Source organism: Geotrypetes seraphini, chromosome 3 (genome assembly GCF_902459505.1).
Source record: "Geotrypetes seraphini chromosome 3, aGeoSer1.1, whole genome shotgun sequence".
NCBI classification, from domain to species: Eukaryota; Metazoa; Chordata; class Amphibia; order Gymnophiona; family Dermophiidae; genus Geotrypetes; species Geotrypetes seraphini.
Window position 1 is genome coordinate 387244316 of NC_047086.1, and position 18012 is coordinate 387262327.

At 42.7% G+C, this 18012-nt stretch overlaps 1 protein-coding gene across 6 annotated transcripts in view; it reads right to left on the reverse strand.

Moving 5' to 3' along the window:
* DYNC2LI1 (dynein cytoplasmic 2 light intermediate chain 1) overlaps positions 1–18012 on the reverse strand; it is a 94942-nt gene that overhangs the window by 23331 nt on the left and 53599 nt on the right. For 5 of the 6 annotated variants that reach the window (XR_004538738.1, XR_004538736.1, XR_004538737.1 and 2 more), the window contains exons 10-12: positions 14740–14810; positions 13219–13316; positions 10571–10663 (exon numbers count right to left, since the gene is read on the reverse strand). Coding sequence is in view for 3 of the 6 variants with exons in the window: in XM_033936845.1 (XP_033792736.1) it covers positions 10571–10663; positions 13219–13316; positions 14740–14810 (262 nt within the window). In the remaining 3 variants the exon portion in view is untranslated. Of the gene's footprint in view, positions 1–5501; positions 5529–10570; positions 10664–13218; positions 13317–14739; positions 14811–18012 lie in introns of those variants that run through there. The other variant, XM_033936847.1, reaches the window with a different exon arrangement.

An 18012-nucleotide genomic window follows, 5' to 3' on the forward strand; every position in this document is an offset into this window, starting at 1 on the left:
GAGCTATGGGTTGCCTATCACCATTTTACTTGACAAGCACCTCAAAGTACAAAGTACTAAAGCAGAAACTAATATTGAATTCTGGGTTAGTGTGCAAATACCAGCCACAGGATAATTATCATAAAAGTATTGCATAGGTTTTATTCTGTACAGATAAGGTACAGTAAAAGAAATTACAGGAATCCTGGGTTAATTATAGGACACCTGACAGGTATTCCTATAAAAATCTATTTAAGCTAATAGGAAAACCAACTGTACAACAGTTTATTTTGATGATGCAGAATTTATTCATCTGGAAGGCTAAAAATGTTAGAAGGCCTACTGTCATTCCAGGCAGCAAAACTAGATAAAGATGTTGTCAGAATTAAAGAATGACACTGGAACAAATTTGTCCCCATTCCCACAGGAACTCAATTTCCCCGTCCCCGTGAGTTTTGTTGCTGTCCTGTAAACTCTGCCTTAATCACACAAGCCTCGAACACTTATGATTTTAAAGAGTTTGAGGATGGAGCTTGCAAGAATGGGTCAGGGACAGGAAAAGAACTCGACGGGATGGGAAAATTAGTTCCTGTGGGGGACGGGGAAAAATTTGTCCCCATGTCATTCTCTAGTCAGAAATCAAAGTGATGCTATTTAGGAATTATGTCCTGCAATGCTAATCCAATGTTTGTCTAATAATAAACTTTGAAATGTAATTCCCTGGAAATGTCCAAATACCTCTTATTGTGATCTGCTTAGATTAGGGTAAGAGTGTGGCGCAGTGGTTAAAGCTACAGCCTCAGCACCCTGAGGTTGTGGGTTCAAACCCACCCTGCTCCTTGTGACCCTGGGCAAGTCACTTAATCCCCCCATTGCCCCAGGTACATTAGATAGTTTGTGAGTCCACCGGGATAGACAGGGAAAAATGCTTAAGTACCTGAATAAATTCATGTAAACCATTCTGAGCTCCCCTGGGAGAACGGTATAGAAAATTGAATACATAAAAATAAAATAAAAGGTTATGGTGGAATAGAAGTCAATAAATGTAATATAATGTAAACTATACTGAATATGAATGATGAAAAATATTTGTCCAAATACAAATATGAATAATGGGCATTGAGCTTTAACATAACAAATAATAAAAGAAGCAATGTGAAATCAAAGATTACGTATTTATTTCAGTAGGATTTAACACAGTAGAGTCCCAGATTATTCTTATTTAAATTTAAATCATTATTTGACCAAATACGAATAAAGTATTTGGGACACTATTTGGGCTGAACCAAATCAAATACTTGGTATAGCCCTATAAAATGGACTACATTTTCTGGCACATTTAATGCTTTTGAAAAGCCAACACTGAGACCAGACTTATTTCTCCAGAAGTTGTGGAAACTTCCCATATAGAAACATAGAAGTAGACGGCAGATAAGGGCCACGGCCCATCAAGTCTGCCCACTCTAATGACCCTCCCTATCTATCTTTGCGGATAGATCCCACATGTCTATCCCATTTGGCCTAAAAATCTGGCACGCTGCTGGCCTCAATCACCTGAAGTGGAAGACTATTCCAGTGATCAACCACCCTTTCAGCGAAGAAGAACTTCCTAGTGTCACCGTGCAGTTTCCCACCCCTGATTTTCCATGGATGCCCCCTTGTTGCTGCGGGACCCTTGAAAAAAAAGATATCTTCCTCCACCTTGATGCGGCCCGTGAGATACTTGAATGTCTCGATCATATCTCCCCTCTCTCTACGTTCCTCGAGTGAGTAGAGCTGCAACTTCCCTAACCGCTCCTCGTATGGGAGCTCCTTGAGTACCGAGACCATCCTGGTGGCCATTCTCTGGACCGATTCCAGTCTCAGCACATCCTTGCGGTAATGCGGCCTCCAGAATTGCCTTGCTAATGTGCTTCTCTCCTGTTCTAGACACTTCTACATGTGAGAAGAAAAGCTGGTGCTTGAAACAATGTTGTGCTAGAAAAGCATGACTGTACCTTTATAAAATAGTCTCCTAGGATAACCTTCGTTTAATCTCAGGAAGTCCTTTGTATAGTCACAATTCTTAAGTTTCAAGTTTCAAGTTTAATACAGATTTGATTAATCGCTTCATCTAAATTCGAAGCGATGTACATAATGATAAAAATTACAATATAAAAACAAAATCATAGTAGGGTTAATGACAAATTTGACAAAACTGGAAACAAAAGGAAAATATAGGTTAGAAGTTACAATTTAAATAAAGGTTAAATAAACATATAGGGAAGACACATAAGGAGAGGGTAATGATAATAATTTTAATAAGATAAAATTTAAAAGGAAGATAAAAATTGACAATTTCATTGGTTGCCTATTCAATGGTGTATTCATTTAAAAATTTTAATGATAATTTTTAAAATTCTTTCAGAAGAACCATGTTTGTCTGGCTTCAGCCCTAAATGTTCATGTGCCAGGATGTCCCCTTCGTTCAAGTAATCAGGCTCTACTTGATGTCCAAGATTTTAAGCAAATTAGATTGGAGATGTATAGGGACTTGATCATTATGGTCATGGAACTCCCTTCCAAAAGAATTGAGAAAGATTGAGGGTTCCTTATACAAAGGTGCGCTAGCATTTTTAGCGCACGCACTGGATTAGTGCGCGCTACCCGAAAAACTACCATCTGCTCAAGAGGAGGCGGTAGTGGCTAGCGCGCGCTATTCCACGTGTTAAGGCCCTAACGTCTTTGAGTTCATGTAGAAAACTTTTAAACGTACTGTACATCTGTTTTCTCAGGCATTTTTATAAATTAACACAGAAATGTTAGACATTGTTCAGGTTTTTGAATGCTGTATGTCCTGAAGAGTATTATATTTTAATGTTATATCTATTTTATGAATATATGTATGTTGTTAACTGCTTAAGATTTGTGGTATAGAAGAAATTTTTAAATAAATAAATAAAAGGCGACACTCCACAGTAACCTTGTATAAACAAAGGTTATGTTGATTTCTCTCCGAGCAGACAGCTGTTGGAAGTTCAAAGTTTCAAGGTCTGATAGTAACCTTGAAAAAGTAAAATCATGTCACTGTACTTTAACAATACTATTCAGATAATAGGGTAAGTGTTTTATACGAGACAGCTGTGATAAATCACGTTTCTTTTTTTTTTCCAATTCTTTATTCTTTTTTAAATATTTTTGGGGGCGTGGCTTTGGAGCGGACGAAAATGGCTGGGTAGTGGAGTTGCTCCGTGAAGACAAGCTAGTTGACAGAGAACATAGCCGGAAAAAATTTAAATTTCACTCTGAAAAGTGAGGCAGAGGTGAATAATGGCTTCGGGAAAGCAAAACAAAATTTTGGCGGTGGGGAGCAGCTCAGGAAGCGTGAAGCGATCGAAATTTGATACGGCTACACCGCTGTTAGTTCCGTTGCTGCCGGAGGATGTAGAAAACAAAGACATAATGAAAGAAATAAAGGTGATAAAGGAAATAATATTGGAATGCGCTAAAAATATAAAAGAAGTCAAAGAAGAGGTGGTATGTTTATCAAATAAATTACAAGCGATGGAAATGAAAGTGGATCAAATTGATAAACGAGTGGAAAAGTGTGAGGAGGAAAGTATAAAGCACAAGGAACACAGTAAGGAAATTGAAGCACTGAAAAGGGAGCTGGAAGATTTGTCCAATAGGGAACGAAGGAGTAATTTAAGGGTGCTTGGGGTCCTGGAGGGAATTGAAAAGTCAGATCCGGTTGGATTTTTAATTAATTTTTTGCCCAAGGTGCTCCCGTTGCAAAATAAGTATCTGTTGGAAATAGAACGTGCACACAGGGTCCCAACGAGATTATCAAACAGCCAAAAAGGACCAAGTCCACTGATCTTTAAGCTACTTAGATATCAGCAGGTAGCTGAAATAATTAAATTAGCTAAAGATAATAAAAACTTAAAGTGTCAGGATTCAAAGATTTACATAGTGCCTGACTTTGCCAGAGCAACGGCACAAAAGAGGAAGCAGCTATTAGACTTGAGACCACAGCTGAGAAGTCTGGGTGCTAGATATGGGCTCATATACCTGGCAACTATGCGGGTCACTTATAAAAATAAAACTTTGAATTTTGATACTGCAGATAAACTTAAGGAGTTTCTGGAGCAGTGCGAATCACCAATGGCTACTTAGTAGAGATTTGGATGAAAGTATTTGTGTTCTTGGTTGAAATGTTTATTATTTGTTTGGAATTTATATGTTTAAAAAAAAAAAAAAAAAAGTTAATGAGATTCTAAAGGCATGGCTGCAGTTGGATTTCAAATACATTCCACATTCTATCTTGTCATGAGGCAAATGGAATGTAGCCTGTAAGAGTTTAAGAGATGCAATATTACAGACCTTTTAAAAGACAGAGGTTAATAAGATGGATTATACTGACTTGCTGTTTGGACAGACAGTCTGAGTAACGGTGGAGGATTGTGAAAAACAGATTGAAGGAGATAAGTTCTAAATAGTACTGAGAAGGTATAAACTACAAGCAAGAGGATATTAAATAGAATGGATCTGCAAGCAAGATGAGAGTTAGACTGAGACTTTATATGCCTTACAATTATTATTCTCAAAAAAGTATCTACTGGATTAAAACGTTTCAAATCCCTAAATATTTTATTTAGGACGCCTCAGCCCCACCACTCCACCGCTGTAATAGATTTATTATTGGCTACCCATTAGTCAAAGAATAACATATAAAATTGCATTATTAGTATTCAAAACATTAATTTCTAATGAACCTCAGTTTATTAATCGTCTATTAATTCCACACGTTTCAAGCCGCCTTCTTCGATCTAATACTCAAGAGCTACTCATGGTCCCCTCATTAAAAATAATAGGAACTAGACGCCACGATATTTTCTCAGTCAAAGCGCCGCTTATTTGGAATACTCTCCCTTTATATATCAGAAACATCAAAGACCTCACCTTATTTAAAACTAATCTAAAAACATTTCTCTTCAAGGCTTCTTTTAATCTTTAAAAAGGAATTTTTTTCCAAGAAAATTTAAAATAATAAAAGTGAACAGTCTTTATTCTTTTTTATACCCCATCCCTAGTGTTTTTTCCCATCCTTCACTGTTTTCTTCTCTTCCCAGTAGGGAAATAACAGATTTGTAACTTTTATTCCCCAATGTTCTTTCCTAATTATTCCAGTTTTGTCTGCATTGTTAGTCTGTATTGTCCCTGATTCTTTTTGTTTTTTTAATTAATTGTTCTACCCCAATTTAACTGTAATGTAATTCGCTTAGAATTTATTAAGCGAACCATCAAATCTAAATAAAACTTGAAAACTTGAAACTTGATTATTATAGCGGGAAGGCTATGTGGTGCCTCATCATCGGCAGTCCATTATTTAATTTTTAATTTTGTTATTTTAAAGTAGTGAGTCACAAGTGTTCAAATATTTCTCAACCAAAACTCTTTTAGTGCAAATACTGAACTTGGTAAAAGTATAAATATTCACTTATCTCAGCCACCTTGGGAGCCAGACCCGACATGTTTCGCACTACACGAGTGCTGTTTCAAGGGTCTCCCTGCGAGATAAAGGGAGAAAACTAAGAAAACAACTATGACCTAGTCTCCCCCCTCTTAATTCTTAAAAAAATATAGCTTAATATTGTAGTTTTCATAATTAATTTATATCAAAGCAAAACGCTCACCGGGGCTGCCGCTGTCATCCGACTCCTGTTTTAATTTTTTCTGTGATGGCGGCGGCGTCTCCCGGCGCCGTTTAAATATCCCTTACAATCCTGCTCGATCCCCGCCTACTTGATGACAACCATCCGAATCTTAACCTATCAGTGTCCCCCATTCCACTTCACTGTTTAGCCCACGTGGTATCACAGTGTCTAATTCAAAAATATAGCGCTGTTCCATTTCATTTAATTTAGTTTGATCTTTCCCACCCTCCATACCCATGATCACATCTATGACACGCCATCTAATGTCTCCATACGTGTGTTTTTGTTTAACACAGTGTTCTACCATCGGGGCCTGCATTATCTCATTATTTATACGGGATTTATGCTCTGTCAGGTGCGTCTTATAGTGCCAGATATTTGAGTTGTCAAAAAGGCTTACCTTTTTGAGGCTAAAAGAGGCTAATTACCAAAAAGAGGCTAATTGTTCACCCAGCACTCAATATGAAGGCTGTCACCTTGCCAGCCAACCTCAGTTAAAGCTAAAAAATCTTCTTCCTAAATGCCTGGCATCAGTCTCTCTGCAGAAATATATATATATTTTTTAATCTTTACTCAGTCACAAGGAGCTACATTTAATCAAACCCAGTTCCCCAGATCTCAGCTCACTGCACTGACCATTAGGTTACGTCTTCATAGAAGAAATTGCGTGTTCAGCCAGCTCTACCATGTGGTTTCCCGTACTGGCCCCTGAATGTGGAGGGCAGAGAAGCAAACAGTTGTTCTAACTGGAGAAGTAGTGGATGTGGGATAAAAGGGTAGGGCGTGCAAGCAGGATTTTTCTGTAATGTTTTCGCACTAGTATAAAGGCCTTCAACATATCTGTACTGAGATAATGACTGTGCTCCAGAATGATATATGATAGATCTGCAAGATCAACCTTGATAAAAGCAGAAAAATGTACAGTGAGTGTCCTAAGTTGCAGGTGAAGCAAAAGTGATTTATAAGATCATAGTCCAATAAAACATACACCTAGCTGTGTTTTATTTCTTGCAATTTTGTGACACTTAAATAAAACCAGAGTTAGTCAGGCAACTCTAGATCAATGCCCTAAGGTAACTTGCATACAAAAGTTATGAGTGTGTCTATTAGTATGTTATTATTAGTCACCAAGTAAATACTATAAAAGTTATAAGCCCTAAAATAAGTGATTGCTTGTAATACTTTACAGATATGTTAGAGTATAAGAAGAAACCAGTGAAGGAAAAGGTTGGGTTACTACAGGTTAGTTGGTGTATATTTCTACAAAACTTGTCAATGCTAATGCTAAGTGGAATAAAGGGGCAAAGGTTTAAGTTGCAGCATAACTCCCTAAAATTCTATTTCTCTCTGATTAATGATCGCTGCATACTGTACCTCATCATTTTTCTACAGAGGAAGAACTGTACACAATAAAAATGCTTTAGAGAAAGCCCTCAAAGACTGGACACTATAAAGGAAAGAAAACACATTACAGTGAAATGCTAATCATTATGATGGCATTTCTGTAAAAGTTGCAAAATCCAGCTGAATCGTAATTGTAATATCCCTATGTTTGTGCAGTTTGAACTGTGAGGTTGTTGTGTTATACAAACGCATTGTTTTGTTATGTTATAATGGCAAAATAGGCGAGTATAGGTGCAGCATGTCACATACAAGTATGAGCAATGAGTTAAAAGAGTTTTCATGCTCCAAAAGCTTTTTAGTTGCATTTTCAATTGTGTCCCCAAAGAGTTCATCCCCCAGGAAAGGGATATTTGCTAACTCATAGCCACGGAGATTGTCGAGACTCTGGGCGACAGCTCAAAAGCATCATAGAAGGATTGAACCAGATGCTGCCAGAGCTGTGTGAAAGAGTGAAACATATGTTTAAAGTCTGACTGCCGATTTAAAGGCAGGTATTTGAAGTAAAGTGGCATGATCTTAATCTAGTATTTCAAATAGGAAGTAAAATAGAAGTTGTAGTTGAGGACAATATTAGCCAGAATAGCATTCTGGTATAGACATCTCCCAAATTTGTCCACTGATCTACCCTCACAGCCTGGAGGTACAGTGGCATAGACCTTAGAAGGGGCAGATTTCTTCAGAGTTGACTCCACTACCAAAGAATGGTGAGAAAGCTGATGCTTGTCGAAACCAGAGATAGGGATAATCTTAATACTGAGAGTCCAGCTTTCTAGTGGTTGCTGGAATAAAATAAGGTGATTCCCAGTTCCTACGAAGAGTTTCCTTCAGAATGCCATGCAGAAGAAGTTTGAGTAACTCCTTAGGAGGATGCTAGATATCTAAGGCTTCCATATACTCCCTGGAATATTTGGAGTTTGCCTCCAACTTTACTTCCAGGTCCTTCCCCATCTGCCTAATGAATCAGGTAAATGAGACTAGTTCAGAAGGTGAAGGTTCTCAATGGGAAGTGGAATGAGGAGAATACTCCGCTTGGGAACTATAAGCTTCCGTGGAAGAAGGAGAGGCCTCATGAATGGACTGAAGATGGAGATCAGGAATAGAAAAAGAATGGTAGTGAGCCAAAGAAGCAGGTGATATAGATTGCTTACGCTTATCTGAGCATGCAGGAGAAAGATGCTTGGATTTTATAGAATGTTTGCCAGATTTGGAAGATGGAGGGCGTAGAGACAAATGTCTGGAATGACTAGATCTATGCCCAGAGGAATTTTGCTTCTTATGCATATGCTCCGAGGATGTTATCGGTACCTAGAAGAGTGACACTTCAGTAAAAGTGTCCGATGCTTCGAGGAGCGACGTTACGGTGAAGGTGTCCGATACTTTGAGGAGTGACGCTTCGGTGATTTTGAGGAGCGACGCTTTGGTGAAGGAGTCCCATGTTTTGAGGAGCGACACTGTGGTGTAGGAGATCGATGTCTTGAAGACTGGTGCTGCAGCTCGTTCCGGTGAGGATGACATCGAAGAAGATGCACCTCTTGAAGTAGAAGCGAGCCGCATCAAAGGTCTCTGTTTGACCGGTATGAATTGACTCTGTACTTTTATGGCCTGAGATCCCATCAGGGAAGCCTGTTACTTCTTAGCTAGCTTACCTGACAGAGCTATAGACTGCGACACCGACATGGAAGCAGATACCTCTGCCGATGGTGATGCCTTAGATGTCAATGGCTTAGTTGGCGTCGAGGTACCTGTGATGCATCCATGGTACTGAAGAGTTGTTTCTGCTGAAGACGACAAATTTTGATAGAACGCTTCTAAAGAATGGAGCAGCATGAGCAGGACTCTACACGATGGTCTGGACCCAGGCACTGGATACACCACTTGTGGGGATTGGTAAGAGAAATAGTGCACTGGCATCTGCCACACTTTTTAAAGCCGGTTAATAGGTGGGACATAAGAAGGAAAACCGCCTCAGCCAAATCAAAACCCAAGGGTTGAGGCAGAGGCAAAGGCCCTGCCGTCAGAAATGGCAAAAAAGAAAGAAAGGAACAAAAGTTCTTTTTTTATTTTAGTGTAGAGAAGAGAAGAAAATCCCGAAGGGAAATAATAGAAAAAAGTCAAAGTTTTCATGAGCGAGAAGGCAAAAAGGCACGCAGAATGTACTAATACGACTTCACAGCTCCTCAGAAAACAGAGAACTGAGGAGATGCATGCCCTATGTCGGGCTGGAAGGTACTCATGCATGCGCAGTGTGGTCAGTCGCAAATTTTCTAAAGTTCTTAAAGCAAAAGTGCTTTTGCGGCTGTCTACATCGGGGCTCCGTTGATGACGTCACCCATAGGTGTCCTGGGATAATAGTTAAAACATCCCACCCCCTCCCCTGATTTTCCCATAGGCTGTCACAGCCTATAATCACAAACCAGGTGCTGGGAAAATGTGTTGCAGCCTGCTTCAGCTCCTTTAAAGTGTAGCTGGATCTGGAGAGGTTCTCTGTCTCAAGCTGCCAGTTAGCTGCCAAGCCAAGATCTTCGGCTACCAGTCAGACTGTAGTCAGACAGATCCTTTAACCTCCCCTGGGCAGCAACAGATGCAGAAAAGAGGGAGGGAAGGCAAAGCTGCAGTTGGCACCTTGAGCACCTCGAAGGACACTATTTATGCCTAAGAGCCTGTGCTCAAGTTCCTGACCAAGTCAAGGAAGCGAGCAAGCGATGAGGGCCCGGAATCCCGAGCTCCACAAATCTTTAGCAGGCTGGCTAAACAGGTCTCTGAAGGATACATCTGTGAACTGCAGACTAAAGGTCTAATCCTCTCCAAACAGGCAGATTGACCCTTTGAAGCCATATAAACAACCCCCCCTCCCCATGAACAAACTGAAAAAGGTACCACAAACAATAAATATATGGAGCAGATCAGAAAGACACTTTCATGCTCCCCTGCAGAAGGAAGACCTGAAGGGGGCAGCTGAGGCGAAGGAGGAGGAGAAGTTGAAATGCTGTGTTTGACATTTTCTGCAGTATGCTTGCTTGCACAGATGGATCATCCTATAGTTCAGCATACCATCCCTATTGCACTGTAATGCTAAAGGTCCTTTTATCAAGCCGCACTAGCGGTTTAACACGCGTAATTGTGCGCTAGCCGCTACCGCCTCCTCTTAAGCAGGTGGTAGTTTTTGGCCAGCGCAGGGGTTAGCGCGTGATGAAACGTCACGTGCGTTAACCCCGCTAGCGCGGCTTGATAAAAGGAGCCCTAAATTTAGAAAACTGTTTTTCTTTAAGGAAATGTTACATTGTTTATAAATTTTAAAAGCAAAATTATTTTCTGTCCGGATTCAGGAAAAATAAGTGTCTTGGCTAAAAATGTTACATCATTTAGGGCCCCTTTTATCAAACCAAGATAAAGCTTTTTACTGCTGGCTGGCAAGGTAAATGCTCCAACGTTCATTCAATTCTTATGAGCGTTGGAGCATTTACCTCACCGACTCTTAATTAAATATGTACCTGATCCTTCTGAGCTCGCCTCAAATCAACCTCATTTTCAGCATACTGGAGATCTTTGGCTGGGTCCTTCACTTCTTTCAAATCACTGCTGTTCTGAGAATTATTAATATTCAAAATAAACAAATGTAAAAGAAGAGATATCATTAAATTAAAAACCTATAGAACTAAAAAAATAAATCAGAGTTGGTCAAAGACAGTCTGTTAGCACCGCAACTTAAAAGGAAATGCAATAAATACTCCTTGCACACTACAGTAGATGCTCAATTAATCGGCACCCATGGGGATTGATAGATGCCAGATAAATGTAATTTCTGGTTGCTTGAGTTACTATTACAAATAGATCTATACCCCATACTATGCCATACCATAAACTCTTCCAGACAAACTACCGGATATGTGGTAGGCAAAGCTTAGGCTTACTCAGGTGTGGTGTGCCAAGGTTACACTTAAATTTACACTAGAAATTGATTTGATTTTCATGTTTATTTAAAGTACTAGTCTTTAAGCCCGTTACATTAACGGGTGCTAGAATATATGTCTGCCTTTTTTCTGTCTCTCTCCCTACCCCTGTCTGTTTCTTTCTGTCTCTCTCCCTCCCGCTGTCTTTCTTTCTGTCTGTCTCACTTCCTGGCCCCCTTTGTCTGTCTGTCTTTCTGTCTCTCTCCCTGTCCCTGTGTCTTTCTTCCTTTCTTTCTGTCTCCCTCCCTACTTCCCTGTGCAGAAGCCGAAGCAGCATTCCCTCCCCCCCACTTCCCTGTGCAGAAGCCGAAGCAGCATTCCCTCCCCCTCCATGTCACTGTGCAGCAGCATTTTTTCCCTCGCCCCACTTCCCTGTGCAAAAGCCGAAGCAGCATTCCCTTCCTCTCCATTTCCCTGTGCAGCAACATTTTTTCCCTCCCCCCCCCACTTCCTTGTGCAGCATCCACAGCATTCCCTCTCCCTCCATTTCCCTGTGCAGCAGCAGGATTTATCCATCCCCCCTACACTTCCCGCGGTCTGGCCGGCTCCCTTGCCAGAGTTATTTTTTTTATTTTATAATTCTTTATTCATTTTCATATTTTACATGAAGTGTACAAAATATTGAGTTACAACTAATGAATACACAATATCACTTTTATATCTATTACATAATATTCTGAACAAATTTTTTTATCCCCTCTCCCACCCTTCAAGTACTTTCCAATCACCTTATACTTATTGTATACCATATTATAACATGTTATGTAAAATTATTTTCACTACCCCCCCTCCATGTGTGCCATAAAGAAGACAAGAAAAAGAAGAAAAGACGAAGATAAATCCTATTATTCATTCAGTACAATACTTTGTCAATGGCCCCCATATTTTTATAAATTTAGGATATGTCCCTCTTTGTATTGCTATTACTCTTTCCATTTTGAATATATGACAAATTGTATTCCACCAAAATGTATAATTAAGGTTACTATGATTCTTCCAGTTATTGGTTATATGCTGAATGGCAACCCCTGTCATGACTAGTAAAAGCTTGTTATTTTTAAGTTTAAAGATGCCGCGGCGGCTCCTGTAACGATCCCCTGCATCGGAAGTGTTATCTGACGCAGGTGCGGTTCATGAGAGGAGCCGCGGCGGCACCTGTAAACTGAAAAATAACTCCGGCAAGGGAGCTGGCCAACTGTCAGTTCAATGAGAGCCACAGCTTCAAAACGGAGCCCTCTGTCGGACACTCTCCTGCCACTGCAGCCACCACTCTCCTGCCCGTCCTCTAAGCCGACTGCCATTGACAGAGCTGCACGCTCACGCACCTCCAGCCACCGCACGCGCCTCCAGCTAGCGTAGGCGCCGTGAGGACTGGCACAGAAGCACACCTCATGGCACCAGGAATCACGAACTTTCAACAGCACATGCACGCTCTAGGGTTTTATTATTATAGATTACAGTATTTCTTAGATTTTTTTTCTGGTTTCTTAAGAGTTCTGGTTCATTGAGTTCCGGTTAACAGAGTCTACTGTATATAGTTATTACGAGCACACAGATCAGACCAAGCTAAATCATTACCAGCACGGTTACACCAGCTTCCAATTTCATATAGGATCTCATTTAAAATATTTTGTCTTGCCCACAAAGCTTACTACTGTGGTGCGCCATTTTATCTGACTAATTTAACAATCCCATATACACCTACTCATTTTATGAGATCTATTGATTCACATTATTTAGTGCTACCTAATCCAAAACAGGCTTGATATGAAAGAATTTGTCACTTTGCTTTTTTTTTTTTTAAGCATCGTGGTTATCAAACAGTCTTTCATCTGGTATATGCTGAAAGTATTATAAAATCATTATAAAAACACTTTTTTTTTTTTTACTTTGGCATTTGAAGGTCCACTGCTATCCTGACTTGTTGAGTCTCTCTGGAATCCAGGACACAGAATTATGTGTGCACTCTTGTTGGTTTGAAAGTTCTGTCCTATTTAATTGAAATTCTTACTCTTTTTATGGTATGTTTATAACTTGATGTTTTTGGAATTATAAACTACTATGATCTGTGAGACAGCCTAAGCGGCATATCAAGGTTTTAATAAAAAAAACATACTATCAATAATAACCTTGGGCAAATGCAAGATATGAAACTACAAACTGAATTCTGTTGGGATATAAAATTGTACCTTTGGTGGAAAGGTCCTTTCATACACCTTCTTCCACAACTCCATGGGTGTCCGTGCGTGTAACTGTCCGATATCTCTGTCCAAGGTTGAAGGAGAACCTATAAATTACAATTCAGAGCATTTAAATACAACCACAATGCATAAAAGGAACTTGAGTACCCATAAGAGAAATTCCCCGAAGACACTCTTCATCTGCCACAGAAGTGAGTTTCACAACTCTGCTCAGTGTTTCATAAGCACATAAGCATTGCCTCTGCTGAGTCAGACCATAGGTCCATCACTCCCAGCAGTCCGCTCCCGCGGTGGCCCCCCAGGTCAATGATCTGTAGTGATCTATTACTCTACTATTCTATTACTTTACAGCCTTCTGTACTGTATAGTAACCCTCTAATTGTACCCATGGATCCCCTTTTCCTTCATGAACTCGTCCAATCCCCTTTTGAACCCCAAAGTCGTACTCTGCTCTACCACCTCCTCTGAAAGCGTATTCCAGGTGTTCACCACCCTCTGCGTGAAGAATAACTTCCTAGCATTTGTTCTGAACCTATCTCCCTTCAATTTTTTTGAGTGCCCTCTAGTTTTTGCTGCCCCTGCTAGTCTGAAGAATCTGTCCCTCTCTACCTTCACTATACCCTTCATGATCTTATGAGTTTCTATCATATCCCCTCTAAGTCTCCGCTTTTCCAGGGAAAAGAGCCCCAGCTTCTCCAGCCTCTCAGCATATGAGAGGTTTTCCATGCCCTTTATCATTTTTGTCGCTCTCCTCTGGACCCTCTCGAGAATCGCCATATCCTTCTTAAGGTACGGCGTCCAGTACTGAACGCAGTACTCCAGATGCGGTCGCACCATCGCCCTATACAGCGGGAGGATAACTTCCTTGGTTCTGGTAGTGATACCTTTTTTGATAATGCCCAACATTCTGTTTGCCTTTTTTTGAGGCCGCTGCGCACTGTGCCGCCGACTTCATTGTTCTATCTACCAAAACCCCCAAGTCCTTTTCTAGGTTGCCTTCCCCCAGTACCATCCCCCCATTGTGTAGTTGTACATCGGGTTCCCTTTCCCTATGTGCATAACTTTACATTTTGCTACATTGAAGCTCATCAGAGTTTTCTGAAAAGGCCCTAAAGGCCTTTACAATTGTGCCTGGGACTTTTCATGTTGTTGTGGACTCACACCTCTCTTTTGCTCGATTAACATGGTTTTGAATGAAACGAAAACAACACCCAAAGGAAAGATGAAAGAGAGTGTGCAATACATGAAATGATTTATTTGGAGAAAACGGAAAAAGAGAAAAAGCTGGATTTTAGGATGTGGTGAAAACATACCAAAACAAAGCAGGAAAAAAAGGAGAAATTCTAGGAAGAAACAGCGATTCATTTTAGAAGTCACAACATGATATGTCAACTAAACAAAAAATGTTTGTAGTATTTGTTCTCTAAAAGTGGCAGAGAAAGATTGATGATATATTTCAGAAAGCATTTATCAGAGAAAAAAATCTAAATAAAACGGAAGATTACTAACCTATCTGACTTAAGGAATCCAATCCAGCTGGGATAAACAGTGGCTTATTGATATCAGCAGATAATGTTTTACTGTGTAAATAAATAAAAAGAAATAAAATTAAAGTTAGCCAGTAGTTAGTACTGATAATGTGAAAAGTTTACAATTATATTATTAGACATTTTTCAAAATTATGTGGGTAATTGCAAAGTTTGTGGGTACGCAGAACTTACATTTGTCTGCCATCATGTTTTTATGTAAACAGGAATAAGCAGAAAAAATATTGGGGGTATAAAATTAAATTTCTAGGCACCTTGACAACCAGGTGCTCAGGATTTGTCAAGCCCTGGCTTAATTAAATTATTTCTATTCACAGATGCATTTAGTAATTAGACATATTTTATGTGATGGGTGCGGTTGAGATAGCTTGGACCATGAATGGGGGACTTGAACATTGCTAGATTCTTTTCTACTCCTCTCTTATTTGATATAATTTCTTTTTACAGATTTTATATTTTATTATTGTAAACTGCCAAGAAGGTACTGCCATTAGCAGCATATTAAAACAAATAAACTTGGAAACTTGTTAAAAATGCTGAAAAAATAGAGGCGTAATCTAATGTCAAGAGAAGTAGTCTAAATTGACAAGGGCTTATACTTTATTCTATAATGTCTTTAAATATTAGAAAAAGAAATTTAACTGTAAAATAGATGAAGGTGGTATAGAAAACGAAATAATAAACCTCAAGCAATGAAATTGTAAGCTCTTCTGTCTTTTTAATGTCAAAATGTACAGTGACGCATATGCCCTTCAGTGCTAAAGAAGTGTTAAATAGTAGTAGTACCGTATTTTCGCGGATATAACGCGCACCATTGTAAAACGCGCACAGGGGTATAGCGCGCAGAAATCACGATGATATGTACAAAAACTTTTCTATACCGCGCTCAGGCATATAACGCGCATGCTGCCCGACTCTCCTCTGGCCACCCCGACTCTCCTTTCGCTCTCCCCGACTCTCCTCTGGCCACCCCGATTCTCCTTTCGCCCTCCCCGACTCTCATCTGGTTGCCCCGACTCACCCTGACTTTCGGTGCACTGCCCCGACTCTCCTTTGGTTGCCCCGACTCACCCCGACTTTCGGTGCACTGCCCCGACTCTCCTCTGGTTGCCCCGACTCACCGTTCACCCGCCCTGACTTTCGGTGCACTGCCCCGCCTCTCCGTGCCTGTCCCCCCTTGAAGTCCTGTCCCCCCTTGAAGGTCTGCCTGTCCCCCCTTGAAGTCCTGTCCCCATCCTGAAAGCCTGATGCCCCCCCTCGACGTCCGATTCTTCTCCCCCCTCGGCAGGACCACTCGCACCCCCACCCCGAAGGACCGCCGACTCCCCGACAATATTGGGCCAGGAGGGAGCCCAAATCCTCCTGGCCACGGCGACCCCCTAACCCCACCCCGCACTACATTACGGGCAGGAGGGATCCCAGGCCCTCCTGCCCTCGACGCAAACCCCCTCCCCCCAACGACCGCCCCCCCCCAAGAACCTCCGCCCGTCCCCCAGCCGACCCGCGACCCCCCTGGCCGACCCCCACGACACCCCCACCCGCCTTCCCCGTACTTTGTGTAGTTGGGCCAGAAGGGAGCCCAAACCCTCCTGGCCACGGCGACCCCCTAACCCCACCCCGCACTACATTACGGGCAGGAGGGATCCCAGGCCCTCCTGCCCTCGACGCAAACCCCCCTCCCTCCAACGACCGCCCCCCCCCCAAGAACCTCCGACCGACCCGCGACCCCCCTGGCCGACCCCCCCACCCCCCTTCCCCGTACCTTTGGAAGTTGGCCGGACAGACGGGAGCCAAACCCGCCTGTCCGGCAGGCAGCCAACGAAGGAATGAGGCCAGATTGGCCCATCCGTCCTAAAGCTCCGCCTACTGGTGGGGCCTAAGGCGCGTGGGCCAATCAGAATAGGCCCTGGAGCCTTAGGTCCCACCTGGGGGCGCGGCCTGAGGCACATGGGCCAAACCCGACCATGTGTCTCAGGCCGCGCCCCCAGGTGGGACCTAAGGCTCCAGGGCCTATTCTGATTGGCCCACGCGCCTTAGGCCCCACCAGTAGGCGGAGCTTTAGGACGGATGGGCCAATCCGGCCTCATTCCTTTGTTGGCTGCCTGCCGGACAGGCGGGTTTGGCTCCCGTCTGTCCGGCCCACTTCCAAAGGTACGGGGAAGGGGGGTGGGGGGGTCGGCCAGGGGGGTCGCGGGTCGGTCGGAGGTTCTTGGGGGGGGGCGGTCGTTGGAGGGAGGGGGGTTTGCGTCGAGGGCAGGAGGGCCTGGGATCCCTCCTGCCCGTAATGTAGTGCGGGGTGGGGTTAGGGGGTCGCCGTGGCCAGGAGGGTTTGGGCTCCCTTCTGGCCCAACTACACAAAGTACGGGGAAGGCGGGTGGGGGTGTCGTGGGGGTCGGCCAGGGGGGTCGCGGGTCGGCTGGGGGACGGGCGGAGGTTCTTGGGGGGGGGGCGGTCGTTGGGGGGAGGGGGTTTGCGTCGAGGGCAGGAGGGCCTGGGATCCCTCCTGCCCGTAATGTAGTGCGGGGTGGGGTTAGGGGGTCGCCGTGGCCAGGAGGGTTTGGGCTCCCTCCTGGCCCGATATTGTTGGGGAGTCGGCGGTCCTTCGGGGTGAGGGTGCGAGTGGTCCTGCCGGGGGGGGATGTATCGGACGTCGGGGAGTCGGCCGGGCAAGAGGGCTTGGGCTCCCTCTTGCTCCGATCGTGGATGCGGGTGCGGGTGGGAGCGCGAGCGAGCGGTCGTTCGGGGTGGGGGTGCGAGCGGTCCTGCTGGGGGGGTGAATCGGGCATCGGGCGGGGTGGGAACTATGTTTAAAAACTTTTGTATACCGCGCTCAGGCATATAACGCGCGAGGGGTATGCGCGGTACGTAAAATCACGTATAACGCGCGCGTTATATCCGCGAAAATACGGTAATAGTAGAGATAATTAAGGGCCCCTTTTATCAAGCCATGGTGAGACGCAGTAATCCGGTGGCATTATCGTATGATACTGTACTGTTTGGCATGTCAAAGAGGGCTAAGAGCCAAATATCATCTAACAATAACAGGCTTCTACTTATTATGACAGGGGTTGCCATACCACAGATTACGAGTAATTGGAAAAACTGGAAGAGGCTTAATTACAGTTTCTGGTGGAACTCTTTGTCACATTTATAAAATGGAAAGGACAATAGCCACACAGCAGGGGAATTTTAGAAATTTCAGGAGATTTGGGAGCCATTAACACAATATTGTAAT